This window comes from Diplotaxodon limnothrissa, linkage group LG22, assembly GCF_057381915.1.
Source record: "Diplotaxodon limnothrissa isolate DT_005_m linkage group LG22, D_limnothrissa_male_GT1.1, whole genome shotgun sequence".
In the NCBI taxonomy this organism is placed as follows: domain Eukaryota; kingdom Metazoa; phylum Chordata; class Actinopteri; order Cichliformes; family Cichlidae; genus Diplotaxodon; species Diplotaxodon limnothrissa.
Window position 1 is genome coordinate 8,515,690 of NC_140616.1, and position 22,027 is coordinate 8,537,716.

At 39.9% G+C, this 22,027-nt stretch overlaps 1 protein-coding gene across 1 annotated transcript; it reads left to right on the plus strand.

Annotated features, from left to right (window-relative positions):
- Positions 1-18,772: 18,772 nt before the first annotated feature.
- LOC146609361 (transmembrane protein 74) lies at positions 18,773-19,543 on the plus strand. The gene has a single exon (XM_085346848.1). The coding sequence runs from the start codon at positions 18,773-18,775 to the stop codon at positions 19,541-19,543; it is 771 nt and encodes a 256-aa protein (XP_085202974.1).
- The last annotated feature ends 2,484 nt before the right edge of the window (positions 19,544-22,027 follow it).

Here is a 22,027-nt window from a genome sequence, read left to right on the forward strand (position 1 = left end):
CAGTGTTCTCGCGCACCAGCCCGGTTTTACGCGCGATAGAAGTTAGAAGTCCAAAAACTTTACAGGTCTGGAAAGTCAATATGAAACGCACACACACAAAGTAAAGGACAGACGAAAGCTTGCGGTGCACGTTGAAAAACGACGAAGTGACAAAGAGCTGCTCGGACTCTGCTTTAATTCCGTCGCAGTGCTGTGCGTAAAAGGCGACGCGCTACCTTATTCTCGTCGGAACAACTGTGCCTGGCGGACAGATGGAGGTTTGCTTTTTGAGCCTTCCTTTTGGCACGAGCAGTCATACGCATGCGAGGGGATTAGCCCATGATTACATTTTCCAAACCAGACCTCCCCCATCAACAAAACCAGCTGGCCAAGCGGCAAAATGTTAGAATGTTTTCCTGTTTATCTGATATTTGATTATTACCACTGCATGAATCAGTGTTGGTGCTGCCGCTCATAATGATGAATAAAACATTTACAAATTTGTCACAGTTCGTTGATTTGCTGTCTTGCGCAACAGCCTGTCTCTTAAACTTCATGAACGGCGCTCTTTTTTCTTTTCTTTTTCTTTTTCTTTTTTTTTACGATAGCGCTAATCAGCATGTACACTCTTCCAGGTGAACATGAAGGCGGAGGTTGGAAAAGTGCATGCTGTTTTGAAGTATGGCCGAACATATTCAGAAAACATTTCCTGTGATGCATGTGCAAAAAGAAGGCGTCAATATGAACAAATTTTTGAGCCTCAATCCTCGATTTCTTTATTACTTAAAGACTGCTGTATACCAAATGCTCTAAAATCACTCATAGAAATGAGCTCAGGGATTACTGAAAATGAGTCCTGCGTTTGAGTCCCCATGAAAGCCACTTTAACTTCCATCTAAAAATGTTTTGGTTTGACTACAAATCACTGGTCAGCTCTATTTTTATCTTGTCTTTTAATTAATTTTAATCCTTAAAAAAAACTTCAGTTGTTTTATCAGCAATATCACAGCTGCAGCCTGAAAACACTGTGTGTGAAGTCTTTGTGATATATAAATATGGGTGTGACCAGGTGTACAGCTACTGAAAAATAAATGTCAAGTCAGCTGAGAAGAAAAATATATAAATTATATTGTTTTGTTGTCTGTTTATAATGGACATATGTTTGTGCAGTGGTCAGCACAGTTGTCCTGGTATTGAATCCCTGGGCCTCTCCATGTGAAGTTTGCATATTCTCCCTGTTTGAGCATGGGTTCTCTTAGGGATCTCTTCCTCCCTCAGTCCAAAGGCATCCATGCTGGGTTAATTGGTGACTCTAAATCGGCTGTAGGCGTGAATGGTTTTCTGTCTCTCAGCCCTACAACAGATTGGTGACCTGTTCAGGGTGTAGCTTGCTTTTCGTCCTATCGGATAGGCTCCAGAGGAGCTCTGAAGTGAAGTAGTTGAAGATGAATGGATGGATCAATGAATGAATTTTAATGGAAAGATTTAAGAGATTAAAGATTTAAGAGACGGACACTTCTGTTAAAGTACACCCTGCTTTTTTTGTACCCTTCTGCAGACATGTTTCTTTTAACCTCCCCCACACACACTGGTGCTCCGCCAGGGATCCAGTGGATTTTGCTCTGGGAGGGTCACACTACAACTTTTATTTTCCCCTTTTTATTTTCATTCGACAGCCTCTTTGCTTTGGATTATCCTACTCTGTGTCTTCTGCATGTATTCCAGCATGAATACATCACTTTACCGTTCCTACCTCTGTGCTTTATTGTAGCTTCAGTGCAGCTCAAACCTTTTGCTATCAGATTCACAAAGGTTTAATTCGTTTAATTAAACCTTTAATTTTCTCATTCAGAAAAAATTCTTGTGAAGCTTCACTCCTTCTGCGCTTGTTCTTTCTCAGATATAGTCCTTGCTGTCTTATTCTTATGAATGCTTTCCACCATATAGCTCTCCCTCTTGAGCTGATTGTACGTCAGATGACTTATGAACTGTGCTGTATTATAGAAACGTTCATGGATCTCGTAGGCAATTCAAGTTGATCACTCTTGTCTGATTTTCTTTATTTTAGTCATATTTTACAGTCTAATATGCATCAAATGTTTCTGGTTCTGCTTGCACTCAGTGACAAATCTTGTATTTTTTGTCACTGTTATTTTAAAACTACAAACCCAATTAAAGAGGAGCTCAATCTTCCCTGCACTCATCTTTATAATTCTAGTTGCTTTTGAAGAAGCCTTTTAATGGTAATTTAGAGTCAGTGCTTGAAATCCATGCATATATATACTCCATCCTATAAAGATAGATAATCAGCTTGTGTCCAAATACTTTTTGCTACTATACCAAAAGCTACGTCTAGTTATTCTAAAACATATATATCTTTCTGCATATTCCCACAGTGGATTAAACATCTGCTACTGAAATCTGAGCCCATACATCATAGTTTAAGAGTTTAATACTAATATTTTTGGTCAATGAACGTATCATGTAGTGCAGTGATTTATCAGCACCACGTTCCACCCTGCAGATTTAATCAGCTCACTTCGTGCTGATGCGGTAAATTTCATTATAGAAAACGATTACAGTTGGAAGAAGATGTGAAAAGCACAAAAAGACAGATCAGCAGTGACCTGTATTAACTGCCATGCTGTCCAACAATCTGTGGCTGCCTGTTCTCAGCACAATACTGTGGAGGTGGCAAACTCTCCTCCACACCAACTGTGCATATTCTCCAGGAACTGAGCGGAAAATGGTGACGATCACGCCAACACTCACACTTTTCACACGATTGTGCTTCGAGGCCTGAAGCTGCCAGCCGTCCATCCCGAGCAACAGGTGGAAATTACATAATGATGACGCCCCCTTTTCTCCCATGATTCCCGTCATCTTTAGCTCAGCTTTTTTTCATCCTTCTCCTTCTTGGTTTTGGATGATATTAGTAGAAACTAACCTGCTGTCAGTGACTCAGTTTCCAAGACTGTAAATTAGTTTCTTTATCTTTTTTCCTAAATTAAGAGTTAACTGTCTTTACTTTAGAGTGGAAGCTATAAGTCTACGTTGAAAGGATATTAAAATAGATTTAAAATGATTTATCTGCTAATTAATAAATACTAAAATGAGAATTTTTGAGCCTTTAATCAGTTACAAGAAAAACCTCCGCCTTATCATTGCAGCAACCTCTCCTGTCTCCAAATTACTTTATATATTCAGACATAAATTAACTTGATTGTCTGAGAGATATCATTGCTTTGTATTCAGTTCCTGTTTAAACATCTTCACTTGATTACATTATTCAAATCACAGGAGCTCGTGCCACAGAGAAAAGTAATATGTAGAAATGAAAGGAAAGAGTTTTACTGCCCCCTAAAGGACATAGCTGGGCAGTACCAAATGTGTGACAAGAGCAAACAGTTCATCACAACTGACACAAGATCATTCCTTCCGTTTGTACATTTAAAGTTGCACCATTTATTTTAGCTGTAGTACTGAATTTAGCTCAAGGAGCATATAGATCCCTACACAATTATCAAGGGATGTTATATTGTGACACAAAGACCAAACAATAGTAGAGAAAGAACCCATGTGCACACACACAGGAAGACTTTCTAATGAAGAGAGACTTCCAGGAGAATCAGGCTCAGGATGGGGCAGCTAAATGTCCTTGTAAATAAATTTGTTTGACTAACTTAAGGATAGTTCACTCAGATTATCATAAGTCTAAAAGCTGAGAAGGTTTCTGTCTCCTGAATCCATTGACAGTGGAGGAGAGGGTCCTGACAGCCTCTGCCTCTCATTCTACTTTTGGAAGCTCTGCTGGAATCATATGATGAGATCTTTAAGGTCTGTCTATTCAGAGAAGCCTGAATTACAGCCTCAAAGTAACAAAAGCTTTGTCATACGTTATTCTGAATTTGTCGTGCTCAAGTTAATCTTCATGTCTCACTGTTATTTGTCTCTTGGCCTGTTTTGTTTTGATGGTTGTGTCCTGTTGCAGTTTTACTTCCTTTTCTCCTTCAGTGTGATTATCTGCTTTGCGTTTATTAGTCTCACTTGTGTTTGATTGCATTCACACGTATCTTTTTCCTGGCTATTTCTCCTCTGCATACATGTAGTCTTTCCCCTTCTTATGATCTCTGTTTGTCTCTGATCTCCTGGAATTTGTACTTGCTTTGTACTTTTGAATTGTTCTAATCAAAGATTCATTTTTTGTTACTTTGTTTGCACAACTTGCATTTCAGTGCTCTCTGCAGTCCACTCCCAACAGAATTAACGCCATTAACAATGTTTCTTTACAGATATTTTGAGAACTTCTGATGCAAAATCCAGTGAATCCAGTGACTCTGTAATTAAGTAGAAAATTCTAGAATGAATAATCAGATATTTCTCTTTAGTTAATGTATTTATGAGCTTTACTCTTTCACTACCATTTTAATAGTCATTGCTCACCCTCTTTGCTTTGTGGTTACTTGTTCTCGGTGCAGTGCTGTTTTGCTCATGACTTTTTCACAACTTCTGTATTCTTATCCAACCATTAGGTCAACTCTGTGGAGCACTTTGGTCAGTTTTTATTGTATAATGTGCTTTGCAGATAAAAGTTCTGCTGCTCCCTGCTGTCTACTGCTGCAAAGCTATTAAACAATGATTTTAAAAACATTCCAATAAGTTATTGTACTGCTGAGGGAAGCGCAGGTCACTGCTTATAAAAGACCGGCCACAACTGATACAGCAGAGATCAATCACAGCATTCCCAACCGTTTTCCTAACTGCTTGTCCAGGTGGGATTACTCTATTCCTGCTGTCATGGGGAGAGATTTCAGGTGCACCCTGGACTGGTTGACATATTTACATCTATGTCACTTGTGAATCACCAGTTAATCACCTAACATGCATGTCTTTGGACTGTGGGAGAAAGGGAGAGGAGGCGGAGAATACCCAAACTGGCAAAGAGAGAACATGAAAACTCTACACAGAAAGGCCCCAGCCGGAGAGGAGGCTTAAACCAGGAGCATTTTTGTGAGATAAAAATGTCAAATTCCAGATTTTCAGTGTTAAATTTGACGATGATTTGATGATGACACAACAGCGCTTCCCACGTTTACAGGAAGAGACGCATAACACCAGAGGCAGCGTAAGATCCAATCTCTAAATCTTCAAATCTTCAAAGCCAGAATTAAATATATGAAGGTAGACAATGAAGTGACCAACGAGTACACTAGAAAACAAAAACGAAGAAAAAGAATAAGATCAAAGAGGTTAAACAGGAATTAGTGGGAAACATGAGAAAACTTCCAAAAGTTCAAATACTGTCTGGAAGTACAGACGATTTGATCAAGAGCTAGGCCACTCCTGAAAAACCTCCTCTCTCTGGCATACATCTGTAAATGCCTGCTTACGCCACACACCCATTTGGTTTCATTTCTGGTTGTCAGCCTCTCTCAAAGTTATCAGGAGGATCTGTGAAGCCCGGAGCTGCCAGCGATCCTCTGATGCCTTCCTCAAAATTGCAGCCTGTGGCTTAGCGTTTTGCTTCATTATCAATAAATCTTTTTCATTCATTGCTAGTGAAATATATGTTATAATATAACATGCATGACTGTAAGCTTGATATGTGTTAAAAGATGGATGGATACTTCCAGGCTGGAAGTAAAGCTGAAGGATGAAACAGTGTGAACAATTTAAAGATTAAACAGAAGTAGAAACTCGTGTCAAAACAAAAAATCCCAATGTGGTTAATTTCTCTCGCTTCACAAAGCTCCTAAAAACCCTCAGAGGACGTAAAACTGTTTTCATGGGCCAGCCGCAGCCTCCAAGATGAGACAGCGAGATCTCCTGTGTGAAACCACTGAAGTGTTCCTTGAAAGAAAAAGCATAGAGTAAAACCTGCTGAACTTCTGTACGTCACCCAGGAAGTAACAGGAGCCGCAAAATGTTATTTTTGTCCCATTTATATTTAGAAAGGTGTATAGAAAGGAAAAAGAAGCAAAGGAGACAAATCTGCAGAAATTCAACAGATTAAGCTGAGCAGGAGGGCTTGATGGTGTCTGAGCTCGAAAACATTTAGCTACCATATTTCCCACAGTAAGTGGATCACTAATTACAAACACAAGTGTTGCTCAGGTTTGACAAAATGCTATAAAAGATGCCAGCGAGAGAAAGATTGGATGCTCTGCAGGTGTCTGATGAATATGGATGTATTGTAAGCCTGTAACATATGTATTTATCAGTGCGTCCGTGTCTCTTCTCAAAGCGCTATAAACATAAAAGTGGCCGTTCTGTTTGAGTTATATTACAGCTTCACAATGTGCGCAGCAATCCAACACAGGCCCACTCATATAGTGCACAGTAAATAAAAAAAAAATGCATTTGTCAGCTGTGTGTGTGTTTGGGGGCGGGGCTGGTGGGGTGTCAGGCTTGCTTTTGTATTTCATCACACATACACTGTATATGCCATAAATCCCTCAGTGCATAAGAGCATTTTAAAATGTAAAATGACCTTTGACCACTCTGATTTACCGAGACGCTGGCAGGTCATTTTAAAGGAACTTAGTCCAAGCCAGCCGAGACCCATATGGCTGTCAGCTTTGCACGCACACACACACTAAAGAGTCATGACTCACGTCTAGTCATAAACAAGCTACCCGCCGCTCTGACCCTGATCTCCTTCAATTAATGGTAAGTACACTGTGGGGTCCAGTATATAACATCCACTGACAGAAAGCTTCACTCCTACTCATAAGGCAGCTCTCTTGTTTTCTTCACCGCCCTGGTAGTCACTTCCTCAGTACGACACACACACACACACACACACACACACAGCTGCACGATAAATGCAGAGGGAGCCTGATTGTGTTCATCACAACAGCAGAATGCTGCATTTGTTCTGGGCAGCATTCAGGTGTGACAGTGTGGAGGTATGTGGGTGTGAAAAAAATCACATTCATAATTCATTAAGTTATGAATGTGCTCATTGCGATGTAACCCAAGGTCTCCAAACACAGCGTTAAACTGTAAATTATTTTTTCCCATCACACTCTCAGAGCACTGTTACAGAACAGAAATCAAGCTCACGATCACGTCTTAATGGTGCTTTTCAGAAAGATTAAACATTTTATTTGCTAGATATAGTAATATGTAGTATAGTAATAAAGACACTTAAAATACAGATTTTTTTATGTTTATGTTTTATAGCTCAAGATATTACATAAGTAAAAATAATGAGCTTCATGGACGTTTCGAGAGTGGCTCCACCACCAAAGCCAGGGCTGTGTTTCACGGCTCTATATTAAAGACACGTTGTATTCACACAAGTTTTTTTCTTTGCCTACTTTCCATAAACTTTCATGAAATTAATTTTTGTAGTTTTTGTGTAATTTTGCTGACAAAAAAGTCAAACGAGCAGCTTTCATCGCATACCTCAAGCGTCAAATTAGCCAGCTAATTCCCAACGATACTCCTGGGTTTTTGTACACGTGTTTGTCGGCACAGGGATAGAACTGAGAGAAAATGATATGCCTAAGGACGTGGGAGGCTTGATTTAAACATCTTTAATTTGGAATTAAAAATGAAAGAAGAAACACTTGAACAGCATGTGGTGTCATGATCCCAGGGCTTCCTGGCATTTCTTGTTTAACATTACTAGCAAAAACCAGGCCCTGCTGTGCTTGTTCAGTTCACTCATATTTATTGTTCTTCTTCTTTTCAGGTTACATATTCACAGTACAGACCAAATAATTAAGTGCATACACTATTAGCATCACTAATATAGATATGCATGACACCCAGTGACCTCACAGTGCCACTGCACTAAAAATTGTTTTGCAGCGCATACATAATGTCAACAATGCACACGCTTGTAGTGTAGCTCTAATGTTGCCGTTTGCTTCAAGATCAGCTACTGTACATGATATATATAAACTGTGAGGATATGAGTGTTGTAAAAGTAGTTCCCAAAAGCTATATAGATATAGTCCCAATAGCCTAAGTACTTGTAGTGTAACAGTTAATTGATTAATGCGTAGGAGGAGTTAGGCAGCAGACATATATGCCTATATTATGAGCATTATAGTAAGATTGAGTGTTTGTTTTATTCCTGACTGTGTGACTTGCTTAATTTAACCTGTGTTTCAGTTTCTAATCGGCAGTTAGTCCTCAGTGTATACACAGTCCTGTTTTCTTCATCCTTTTGCTGTTTATTTGAGCTTTGGCTATCAGCTGGATCCATTAAGTCATTCCTTGTTTTCTATCTGGAGTTTAGCTTTCTGTTTCGACTTTTCCTATTTTTCCCAGTAATAATAGTTCAGATCTTTGTGTTTTGTGTTTTTATTCACTTTGTTTTCTTATTTTTCGGCCTCCCTGGTGTTTCTTTTTGTGTCTTGTTCAGAGTGAATTTGTGCTTAGTTATCTTTTTGTGTTACTTTGTCAGTAACTCTTATCTTGTCTTTAGTTCGACTTGTTGATCAGCTTGATCCTGAGCACCTGTTTCTTGTTCTTTTCTGTTTCCTTCTTCCATAATCACCATTTGTCTATAACTAGTCCTTTCTTCCCATCACTCTCTGTCATGATGTCTCTTTGTCTTTCCCTCCATGTACTCCTGTGAATCTTTAGATTTGCACTTTTGGACTACTGCATTAGTCTAATAACTGGCTTGCCTTTTGTTAACATCGGTATGCTTCTTGGATCCTGCACTCCACAAATAATGAAACAGCTTTTAAATAAAGCTGACCTTTTGATTTGAGTGTATAGGTCTGCATTTGGGTGAACAGGTCTGATATTTGAGTATATTCTATTGCCAGGTACATTTCTCAGTTTAAAAAACATTATTCACAACAAAATCTGGTCTTCTTCTTCAAAATTTGGTTTTCTTTTCTCAGTAGTTTTGTAAACATACAAACATATCTCCTGTGAAAAGAAAGACTTTTCCTTTGCAGTCAGTTGTTCCGAACAGGTGAATTTTTAAAAATCGGAATAGTCTACTGAAAGGACAGTTCAGCTGAAATCCATTTTACTGTGGTTCTTTTATTCCTCTGGGATGGTCAAAAACAGCAAAACATACATTCTGGATTTCTATGTCTGATGTCTGAGATGTCTGAGACACTCTCTGCACTCTGCTGGTGACAAAAGTGGGTCAAGTTAATAATAATAATAATAATACATTTTATTTAAATAGCGCCTTTCAAAGCACCCAAGGACACTGTACAACAGATAAAAACTGGAAATATACACAATGATAAGAATAGAAGATAAAAGTTAAAACATACAGAAATTTAAGAATAGGCAATTTTAAACAAATGAGTTTTAAGGGTGGACTTAAAAAGAGAGAATGAGCTAATATTTCTGAGGTCCGGGGGTAGGGAATTCCAAAGTCGAGGGGCAGAGCAACTAAAGGCCCTCCCTCCCATTGTGATCAGACGAGCAGAGGGAACAGAGAGAGAAAGAGAAGATGAAGATCTGAGGCAGCGGGATGGGAGCTTCATCTGTAATAAGTCAGAGAGGTACAGTGGAGAGAGAGAGTGAATAGCCTTGAATGTATACAGAATTATTTTAAAATGGATGCGAAATTTGACCGGGAGCCAGTGAAGTTGCTTCAGGATTGGGGAGATGTGGTGGGTAGAAGAAGTCCTAGTAATAATACGGGCAGCAGAGTTCTGGACACGTTGGAGTTGGAGTTGGAGTTATCAGATTAAATCTGTCCTGGTTCTCATTTTCAGAGAAGAACACATAATAATAGACTGTGCTGACATTTAATTTACCTGTTTGATTGACAGTGTCTTGTAGAAATGATTGCTCCACTATCTCTAGTGCAGCAAGAGAGCAAAGGAATGATCCAGTGCTTATTGCTCCATTTAGTATGTCAGAAAAAGGTATAATATCTCTCAGTACCAAATGCATTATGCCAAAAATCCCTGGATGTCCTCCTGCATTTCATCATATTTGCAGTTTGCAAGCTAATGTGCCTTGCAGACTATTTTTGTCCTCCACACTGAGTATGTGGATTGTTGGTGTTTTCTCTTTAACACTGTAAGATGGCCATTGTTGTAATCTGACTGTATAATTAAACCTGAACTGAATAAGGTGAGTCTACATCCTTTGATAATCCCAACTTTACATATGCTAACAAGCTCACAATAACAGTGACATCATGCTCATTTTCAGCAGGTATACAAATTGTTTTCTGTCTGAGTTCAGCATGCTATCATTTGCTAACTAGCATTAAGTGCAGCTAAGCGTATCATAAACAAAGACAGACAAAGCAACAGTTTCTGGTTCATCATTTTACATCATTTGAGTGCCATGGATGTCCACAACTTCAGCTCCTGTTCTAAATCATTGCTAATGTTTGTATTATATACTCAGGTGCAAGTTCCAACACTGCCAGTTTTATTTAATTTCACATGTATGTTAAATGTAACTCGTTAACCTAGAAGAGGACCATATTCAGATTAGATTAGAATATGTGGAGAGGCAGGATTAGGCACCATGGGCAGGTCGACAGACAACTGACTTTATCTTTGTTTTATAAAACACTGAAAAATAATTGACCGATGGCCATTTAATTAATAGGCTTTACCCTGTTTAGTTTTTTTTGTTATTTTTGGTGATGGCCATGCTCTGGATTGTCTCACTCCAACAACGCCCGCCTTTTTTACCTGTGTACTTCTACTTGTTATCAATTCTATTACATCAGTATATGTCTATATCTTCTCTTTTACTTTTTTACTTTGTCATTATTATTACTTTGTAGCATTAATATTACGGTTATTATTGTTCTTATTATCATTATCATTTTATTATTATTATCATTTTGTCCCGTTTTATTTGATCAATGACAGAATATAGTGAAACCTACTCATATGCACTACAAACATTATTATGTCCCCAGTGATTGCTCATCTTGTGGTTCTTGTAAGTCTGTGTCATTATCCTGAATATGTTTCATTCCTGTATTGTTTAAAGAAAGTAAATAAATACAAATAATAAACCCACGTGTATATTATGTTATGTATAACAAAATACAAGTGCCCTAAATGTACATAGGAAACATACATTAAATTCCTCGTTCATTGCACCATAAACCTGACTTTGTTTTTGAGAATTCAGGTACATGAAGTGTTAGTTTCCCAGAAACATATTTATGCAGTTAGCATAAAGATAAAGCACTTTGATAATGATTAAAGCATCTGCTGACATATTTTATGTATTTGGACTCATTTCAGATTCTTCTGTTGTGTTATCCTGGAATCAGGCCTGAATATTTTCTGTCTGGAAATAAACAGATGGCCCAAAGCTGATGTTGTGTGCAGTTTAAAAGGTGTTTTTGCTAACATAAAACTCACTTGTAAATACTAAAAGTGTATTCTCCCAGCAATTTTGCACATTTTTCATGTTTTTGTGTGTTCTTTAGTCATGATCGTTAATCTGTACCTGCAGTTTATTTTCACACTGTTCTGGGTTTGCGTGAAATCTACAATAAGGGGGGAAAAGTCAGTCTCGGAAATATGACGCAGCAACTGTTCAGACAAGCTGCTGCAAAACAACAACAGAAAACGGTCCTCCCGAGACAGATTTTGGAGAAGCGGGTTCAGCTGAAAGTTCATCTACATCAGCCTCAAAAACCAGACGTTCAGTCAGGATCACGTCCAATAACTCATGTGTGAACTCACATGTTTGTTTGTGGGTGCGGAAACACAGATGGAATAGAAAAGGGCTCAAACTCCCAGCTTATGCACTGCTGCTGGCAGTTCTGCTGCACTCCTGATCTCGGGGCAAATGTGCTTTGATATCTGTGGGATTTTTTTTCTTTTTATCATTTCCCTATATGAACTTCAATGAAAACATCCTTTAAGTAGTGCTGAGTGAGAGCAAAGAGAGCTCAGCTTTAAATTGCAGCTTTGCTCAGCTCTTACTGTATGCACCCTGCCTCTGAGTGGTGACCACAGCACACAAACCAGTCTGGAGACATACAGTGTGAGTCTCTGTGCATCCACCGTCACTGCTCTGTCCAGTCAGCCCTCCTCCCAGCCCTGCTGCAAGGCCATCTGACTTCTTTTGTGTCCTAGCCTAACCTTGGACCAGCGTCTTTGCCTCTGCTGCTGCTGGCTTCCTATCAGCTATTCTTAGCTTCACTTGTGCTCTGGCTTCACAGCAGATCCGTCAGTGTAAAATGCCACACTTCACCGGATGGTGTAAATAAAATGGGCCTGCTGGTTGGGAGCATCTCTGGAGGAAATGACAAATCACTTTAGATCATAAACAACAGAGCAGCAGTGTTACTAGAAAAACATCTCATGGGGAGTAGTCTGGTGGTTTTCTGTCTGGCTGTGATGGAGCAAAATATTAGCAGGCTGTCCTCTCAATACATCTCTCAGCGGTTGGCTTTCCTTTTGCTGCAGCTCTGAACTTAAAGTCGTATTTAGACAGATGAATTTTCCCTTTTTCTGTTTACTGCCGAGGGGATGTGGTTGCAGGGGGAGATTAGGTTAGACACACTAAAACCCCAGGAGAACACATCACTACTAAAGCACCGTGCTGTCAGACACCGAGAGCCTGCAGCTGAATAACCGTTTGATGCTTTGCTCAAAGGAACTGATTGCATTGCAGGTGGAGGGGGGAGGTGGTGCTGAAGAGCTACGTCTTCATTTCCTGTTTGTCTTTTTTAAAAAGATAACTATAATATTTTTGAAAAATATTCAAAGATATGTCTTTTCACACAGCTCAATATTTAAATTTTATGACATTTTTTGGTTACGCAAAATTCATCAGCATCCTCCTGTTGCATTTTGGTATTTGAACCATGCCGTGTGGCACGTTCCACACTGGACTGATGCCAGCTGCCCCCTCAGGTAAGAAAGGTGGTTTAAGTGGCTTTGAATGCATCATGGCTGTTGGTACTACAGAGGCTTGTCTGAGGTTTTCAGAAACTGCTGATCTACTGGGATTTTCCAAAACAATTGTTTCTATGATTTACAGAGAATGGTCCAAAAAACAAAAGAAAGTTTCTTGTAAGCCACACTGTTTTGCACTGATAAGATGGCAACAGAAACTCAAATAGCCACTTGTTACAACTAAGGCAGGCAGAAGAACATCTCTGAATGCACAATATGTCAAACCTTGAAGCAGAGCAGCAGTAGACCACACTGGGTGCCGCTCCTGTCAGGTGAGAAAATGAAAGTAAGGCTGCAATTGGCAAAGGCTCGCCATAATTAGACAACTCAAGATTAAATACAAAATCTTAGTTCGTTTGATGAGCCTCAATTTCTGCTGCAACTTTTGGATCAGAATTTGACATATATGGCATGGAGGTGGAGATCCACCCCGCCTCGGATCAACAGTGCCGGCTGCTGCTGCTGGTGTAATGGAATGGGAGATATTTTCTTGGCACACTTTGGGCCTTTTAGTACCAACTGAGCATCATTTAAATGCTAAAGTCTACCTAGGTATTGTTGCTGATCATGACCACAGTGTACCCACCATGGGACAAAGCTCAAATCTTCTCAAACTGGTTCACTGAACATGACAGTCGTATGTGCAGCCGACAAATCTGCAGCAAGTGTGTGATGCTTTCATGTCAACATTGACCTGAGGAATGTTTCCAGCACCTTGTTCGATCTATGCCACCAAGTAAGGCAGTTCTGAGAGCAAAAGAGGCTCCTACCCAGTACTGTTAAAGTATATATATATATATATATATATATATATATATATGGTAAATGGTGTGTATTTGAATAGCGCTTTACTAGTCCCTAAGTGCTTTATACATTCAGTCATCCACCCATTCAAACACACATTCAAACACTAGTAATGGCAAGCTACATTGTAGCCACAGCCACCCTGGAGCACACTGACAGAGGCGAGGCTGCCGGACACTTGCGCCACCGGACCCTCTGACCACCACCAGTAGGCAATGGGTGAAGTGTCATGCCCAAGGACACAACGACCGAGACTGTCCAAGCCAGGGCTCGAACCGGCAACCTTACGATTACAAGGCAAACTCCCAACTCTTCAGCCACAATCGATATACATCTATATATCGTATTTATGCGTTTACAGTAATGTCTTCAGAGGGTTTAGTGTTGTACACCACGCTTTCCAGTATGCAGAAAACTGCTAAAATATTGATGTTTACTGCTGAAAGTTCTAAAACACAGTTTTTTTTCCCAAGTTGTGTACTTTGCTCCACATACTGTAGAAAACAGAGCTGTAGGACAAAAGTGCACAAACACAAAACTAACAGACTGTGGGCAGCGTGTACAGTAAAGCAAAGAAAGAGAGAAACTTTGCATCAATCAAATATTGCCTAAAGTAACATATCTAACCTTGGTTATCGCCCACATCAGCTCGGCCACCTCTACTTAATTGCCAGAGGAAGAGACAAGAGTGCATGAAGATGGTCGTACACTTTCCATCATTGTGCTGAAACCATCTGTCCTTGGGTAAGTGGAGCCGGAGATAAAGAACAAGTAAATAAATAAATAAAACTCTGTTTAATTACTAAATAAAAATGATACAGAAAATAATTTAGCAATAATTAATTAAATAATTCAGTTAAAGAAGATTAAATGAATGCTGTAGATGTAAATTGACAAATTAAAAATAAATATCAAATACATGGTGAATGAAAATGAAGAATACTCTCACAATACTCTCATCAAATAATGCAAAATGCTTGAGATTCACTATAAAACATAATATTCATAATAATATACTCACACTGTTTAAATAAAACTTTAATACTAAACACGGGAGAGTAAGACATCGAACTGTACTGTGTAAGTATAAAATAATAAGTATCCCAAACCTTACTTACGTGCTTAAATTTATAAATGAATATGTTCAGATATTTTCTACCACGGCTCAAAAGTGCAGTGCTTAATGAATTTATGAGCTCAGGTTTATGCTGCCCCAAATCAATAGCATTGGTAATTGTCAAAATCATTTTTATGTTTCTACAGTGGTTAATTCACCAGCACATGCAAGCGCTTTATTCCAAATTATGTTTTTAATGCTGAAATAGTGTTGTTATCCATTCATTTCAATTAGTTTTCAAAAAAACAAGAAAAATAATAAATGACATAATTATTTCTTGATAAAGATGCCAAATTACAGTTATTTACTTATATCTCCAAACAGAAAAAAAAAGTTTTTTAGTTAAATGTTATACTTGATTACTTTTCCCCAAAAATTGGATATAAAAATGTGACATCAGTTTGTAATTTGCTTGTAAAATAAAGACATAATTTTTAGTTTTAAACAAGGTCTTGGAAGATTTTTAAATATTTGTGTTTTCTTGTTTGTGTGACACCTGGTCTAATAAATAATAAGTTAAGCACTGTAACTGACATCCTGAAGATTACACCTATGGATAACACATAGAGATCAACAACCACTGGCACTCACGTTCAAACCTACAGGCAATTTAGAGTCACCAAGTAACCGAACCCCACTAACTGCATGAATTTGGACTTTGGGAGGAAGCCGGAGAAGCCAGAGAGACACAAACATGGGGAGAACATGTAAACGCCACACTCTAGATGGTGGATTCAAACACAGGACCCTCTTGCTGTGAGGCAACAGTGCTAACCTGCACATCTGTTGTGCCTGGCTAATGATTGTCTCCCTATTTCAGTTGTGTGAATGGCTGGAGACATTTTTCCAAGCAGCTTCACACATTGAAAACTGACTGAGAAAAGCCAAAGCGAGTAGAGAACAGAGAGCGTCCCCCAAGCTGGGCTCAGCAGCAGGATAGCTGTCTTAAAAATGTTACATGTGGACAGATGTAAACAAAAGCAGTTTGAGGTTTTCTGTGCTGAAGCCATGAGTTGTTGAGTCTTACACCACAGCTGCTGTTTCACATTTTACTGTAGGGTGCAGCATTTGCTTTTAGAGAAACTAACAAGTGCATATGTGTCTCACTTTGGTCACACCCACTGATCTAAGTCACTCCATTACTATTCTCTTATTGATTATTATTCCTCTTTTCTCTTTTTATTTGATCACTTACATATTTAGTTTTTACTGTAGTTTGGTCTCTTGAGTGTAATTTATCATTTTGGCACAGACTACATTCGATATATGTGTAAATACAAATGTTGCACTTCATTCCTAATCATTTTCTTCTGTTTTTGTCCCTTGTGAGATGACTTTTCATAATCTCCTATTAGTTTATTAATGTTGTTTTGAGTGAGGCTTTGAGGTAGCCAAATATCCTTTTATTGCAACCACGGGAGTCAGTTTAATTCTCTGCAATGAAGAGCTAATTTGGTTTAAAGCACATATCACAAAGGGATTCAATGATTAAAGGGGCTACAGTTCCACAGGAGGTTGTAGTGCAGAGGTTGAACATTTCCAGCGTGCCTGCAGACTACACGTCTACTCTGTATTCTCTGTTGCAAAACTGTGAAATATTTTTGCTTTAAACACAGTTCCTCTTTTAAATATGAATGTTAAACCCACCCTTGGGTGTTACTTTTGCTCCCTCTCCCTGTAAAAGACTGTAACTTCTGTATGTATAGTGATACAGCATACAATGAGTATCCAGAAGCATCAACATGGTGGATCCTAGCAAATGAACTTCAATAGCAGAGCAATGGAGCATTTTCTAATCAGGACCTCTGGATGCCTTCAGTATAACCTATATATGCTTCAGTGCAGAAAAGACTGTTCTGTTTATTTGGACAAGTTTCCCTAAGGGAGTATCCTTAATCCAGCTGTCATTTAAATATATTGGGAATGGCATGCTAACTTTTAAACACATGATGTGATAGGGAAGCTTATTAGCTCCTGAAAAGCTGCCAGTTTGGAGGTCATCACCCAGCATTGACTATAAGACATTTGTCACAGTTTACACTGAAAATCAAAGTCATCTCGTGTCTTCTCAAAAAAAGGAACAGTCATTCAAATTATTGGTAACTATCTGAATCTTTTTTTTTTTTAATCACTCATTGATATTTTTATATGTGCCTTTGTCACAGTTATATATTGTGGGAACTCCTAATACAGATTATGATGTTATATATGTTGGATGCTGGAGCAATAAATCAGACACGTTCGAGACTTTTATGGAGGACAAGACTGTAGCTGCTGTTGAAGATGTGCAGTTGGACATTTTAACGTCAGTCGTCACTGACTCGTTTTTTTTGAGCCAGCCTCAAGTGGTCATTAGAGGTACTGCAGCTTTTGGCTCTCACCTTCACAGTTGAGTTTCCATCTCCAGCTTTCTGTCCATTTTGTTTGAATAAATTAAGACTTTATTCGTTTAAAAGTTTTAAGGGTCCTGATTTGTGAATTTTTGTGACACAGCCAGGCTCTGCCTGTTTCCAAGGTTTGTGATTAGCTTTTTTTTAACCTTCAAAAGAAAGAAAACTCAGAAGAAAAAAATTCAAGAGTTTACTCCAGACTCCTTGGCAGGGCTTTGAAGCTGCAGCTACCCTTAGATTATTAAATAGGATTAAAAAAAAAATCTGAAATAAACTGAGTTTTATATATAAAAGAGGAGGAACTTGGACCCATGACTTTATTATTTCTGAAAGCTCAACCTCAGCCCTGATTGTCCAAGACTAGTTTTGTTTAGAGGGCTTGTTCCATCAGCTGCAGGATCTCTGCCCTCCACATGAACTCCAACTACCTAAAAAGGGGCCAAACCTGGAAAACCACTTTCTCTTCAGCAGTCAATATAGCATCTATCACTCACCCAAGATTTCTGCTTTGCAAAAAGTAAAAGATCCACACAAACAAGGCAGCCTTGATAGACAGCTTACGGCATGTAACAATCTTCGTTATTCATTTTTAGTGTTTTTTTATATGACTGTAGAAACCTTCCAGCAGAACAAGGCTTTTTGACCTCTGACCTCCAATAAAGGGTTGCAGGGCATCTCAACCACTATGGATGTATTGCATTTACTGCAGACCCCGTGGGTCGCAGTAAAGGCCAAGTATCACGGAGTTGTTGGTCACATCTCAACTGCTGGATGAATTGTAATGAAGCGTAAACATTCATGATCTCCGGCTGGTGATTCTCTCTCTTTTCCTCCAGCGCCGCCCTGTGTGTTTTGGATTAAAATGTCTCTCAGCTGTTGACCGGATTGCATTGAAATCTGCTTCTGACATTCGTGGATGAAAAATTTTAGCAACTTTGACAAGCGCCTGGAGAAAGCGTACCTTAATTTGAAGTGTTTCAGCTCTTTACTTGCCCACAGCGCACATTCAGCCGCCTCCTGCCTCTCATCTGATTAGTGGTCTGTATGTGTCGGGGAACACTGAAGTTGGCTCGGTAATAAGCATTATAAGGCGGTCTGCCGGAGCCCAGTCTGGCTGTGGGAGGGGTCTGCCAAACCTTTCCCTCTAATTGACCAGGGAGCAGAATCAGTCGGGGGAAGCGAGCGGCCACAGACGGAGAGAGAGGTACTCAGCAGACCGCATGTTGGTGCTTAATAGCGTATAATTGGAACACATTACCTGGAATTAGATTTATTAGGCGTCGCATGGTTACTAAGTGTTTTGGGAAAGCGATTTGAAAGCCAGAAAAAAGCAAAAGCTTAAGTGTTGGTAAGCAGTGTAGCTATTTTATTGCCTGTAATTTTACTGTCTGACGCTGAATTATTCTTTAGACTTCCTTCGCTACACTTTAAAATGCGTGCATGCCCACGGGTGAGAGAAGCGCAGCCTATAGATTTTCCTTGTAAATAATGAAAGTTCAGCGAGTTTAAACATCTTACTGTTTTCTTTTGCGTGTGCGTGTGTGTTTCACTTCCACAGACGGACGCATGGGCTCGATAAAACGGGAAACCCAGCCCATGCCCAAATGGCTGATCTGGAACTGTTTTACTTTGATCAGCCGGATCCCAGAGACGTCTCCCTGGTTTTAGATGAAGAAAGTATCGGTGACAGCGGTGAAAGGTCACTTCATCCCGGCGGAGGAGAGTGTTCAGCACCATGGACAGAGATCAGGGGAGCTCCGCGTCCGGAGGAGGAAACGGAAACATCTTTTACTTGCAAACACCAACATGATGAAGATGCTGATGATGTCCAGCTGATAGGTGCGAGTCCAGAAACCTGCAGATCCTCGAGTGAACTGTACGAGGAGGAGGAGGTAATGGAGGAAGCGGAGGAGGACATCCCGGAACTTTACTTGCTGTCCGACGACGACCTCTCCTCTGAGGACTCGGGGAAGTCTGTGGATTACGGCTTCATCATCGCCGTGACTTGTCTGGTAACTGGCATCTCTCTGGTCGCCATAGCTTACACGGTCCCCAGGGACGTCCGGGTGGACCCGGACACTGTGACCGCCCGGGAGATGGAGCGTCTAGAGAGGGAGAAAGCCAGAGTGGGAGCCCATCTGGACCGGTGTGTCATAGCGGGACTGTGTCTGCTCACCCTCGGGGGCGTGCTGCTGTCCACGCTGCTCATGATCTCCATGTGGAAAGGGGAGATGATGAGGAGGAAAGCCTTCGCCTATTCCAAACACGCAGCAAAGTTGTACGGATCCATCAGTTTGAGAGCTGGCTCCAGCCCCACTCGGGAATCCTGCTCACATTTGTCAGTGGCTGACGAGGATTTAGAAGTGCTCAGCTGAAATTATGGACAGGACAAGCGGAAAAGACTCAGAAAGTGCTTAGAAAATCCTGTCAGAGCTGTCCTATAATCGGCAGGTTTAATGCCTTTTTCATTTCTAACAGCTAATGCTAGTATTTTGGTTAATAGATAGACTTCTTTTGAAAGGATAGGCTTGCATTTTTTCACGTCTGTTGTAATACAGTCCTCCGCATATGGGAGTTATTGGTTGCTGTTATTGTCCCTTCAGCTCATCCAATCTCAGTACAGATGATAGGGGCCACAATCCACAATCCTCTTTCTGGGTAGATGCAGAAATATATATATATATAAAAATAAGGCTAAATATAGTAGTTTGATTTGGTTGAATACAGCCCAAAAGAACAGAGCTATTGAAGAACTCACAGGGCTATTTGATAGCAGTAAGTTGCTTTAGGTACGGTGAAGCATGAAATACAGTCAGGAAGCCCAGGCTGTGCAACAGATGCACTGAATGTGCCAAAACCAAAACACTGCACAGCAGGTTTCTAAAACACTGAAAGCTGGAAAGCTATAATGGTGGCTATCATTTTCTCATTTGTGTTTTCAGTTGTGCAGGAAATACCAAAAAATAAATAAGTGGTCACATCACAAGTGAGCATTCGATTTAATGAAATGGGCCTCCTCAGTTTTCTTGAACGCCTCTGTGAGCACTAATATGTTACCCCAGTCAAAACAAGCATCACTCTTTGTGTTTTTATCCATCCGCTGAAGCGAAAACACAATGAGGGAAACTTGATTTTTGTTATGGTCAGTTTAGACTGCTGAAGCCTGATGTCAGCTTCCATTACTCATGTGTGAAAAGGGATTGTGGTTTTAGTCCACCATCACTCAGATTAGGAACAGTTACAGCAAACAAAGACATGTTTTCGTGCACCCAGTATGTGTGCATGCTAGTGTTGTGTTAAGATAGACTTGAGCAAATGTCAATCTATTCTTTGGGTATGTATAGACGGTGATGTGCCATATAAACACCGAGACTTCTGAGGCTAAAACCACGATGTATTCTTTCCTGAAATAAATATTTTGTTTACATTGGAGGTACCGTAGGTGGCTTTCCTTGTGAGGATCTCTGACCTAACTTGTTGTTTACCACTGCATCCGCTGCTGCTAATGATGCTGCAACTTCAGGAAACACTTTAAATGCCAGCACATACTTGTGTGTTGAAAAGCCTGTATGCTGTAGCTGCAAACCTGAACCAGGAGTGGTGTCGTGCTCTAAAGATCTGTAGCCTTCAGTTTCCACCTTGTCAGCAACAGAACCCTGCTGAATTACAACTAACAAAGCTGTGCAGAGCAGGCTTAGAAAAATAACAATAGCATGAGTCCATGTTGGAAATTCTGTTTGACATAAATGTGGCTTGGTGAAGCGATGCTTGTATTTGCTCAGATTTGTTGAGACGCAAATAGTAATACCACAGGAGGTGTAATTAGATTTTGTGGTTGAGCACCGATGTCGGGGAAGCTCAGTGTACGCCGGATACACTTGGGGGTTTTGACTGCAGATGTTCAAACGCTGACAGAAAAAGACAGAAAGAGAATCAACAAACCCCTGGGGGAAAAGCTCTCCTGGTAATTGGAGTTACTTAATTGCTCATGGGAGGCATGTGAATCAGTGAAAAATAAAACAACCCCAGAGCATTTCAACAGCTATCTCAATCAAGCCGCTTATCAAAAGAACCAAACCATTCCAGCTGCAATATTAGAGTGAAATGTCACATTGCATTGAAAGGGGAGGAAGCGAAAAATCGCCCGCTCTCACAAAAGAAGCTGCGAACAAACAGTTTTATCCCCTGCTTGGGGTGTGCAGACATGTGTGCTGTGCAATAATTGGAAGTGCTTATGGCTGGCAGGATTACATTATCCTCCACATGACCTTCTTTCTCTCACCTCGTTAATGTAATTAAATAGGTGCAATCCGCTGACCTGTGTATGAAATATTAAGTCGATTTCTGATGCTAATCTGTCCTTATTTAATGTAGCATCCCGAGGAGTAGTTGGGTACCCGTTGGGTGACGCTTTCTTGAATTTAGAAGGGAGAGAAATGCTTTTCTTAGATGCTTTTATTTTGGGATGAAGTGTTGAGAATCTCTTACTTTTCCCAAGCTTCTCTTATCTGCAGCAGCGGACTATTTCTCACGTTTTCCGCGGATTGCCTTTTTCCATAGCTTTCATATAACAGCTGTGAGCTTGTTGCATTAAATGTGTGGGAGAGAGTGGTATTGCATAGTAAGAGAGTCAGTATTCACAGTAGTGGAAACATGAAAGTCAGACTCCTAAATCAACGCAACCTGCAAAGCACTCAGCCCTATTGGGGCTGGCGTCTGCAGAGATATTAGTCTTTCCAGCCCTTGTTCATTAGAAATTCTCCCAGTTGGTATACTTATTTTGAGATTTGTCTACGAGCATGCAGAAAATGTCTAATTTTAACATCAAATTATCTATGTATATGGGAATTAGAGACAAT

Bases quoted from the DNA above. Each gene is read 5' to 3' on its own strand.
- LOC146609361 (XM_085346848.1), top strand. From the start codon at position 18,773: ATGGCTGATCTGGAACTGTTTTACTTTGATCAGCCGGATCCCAGAGAC.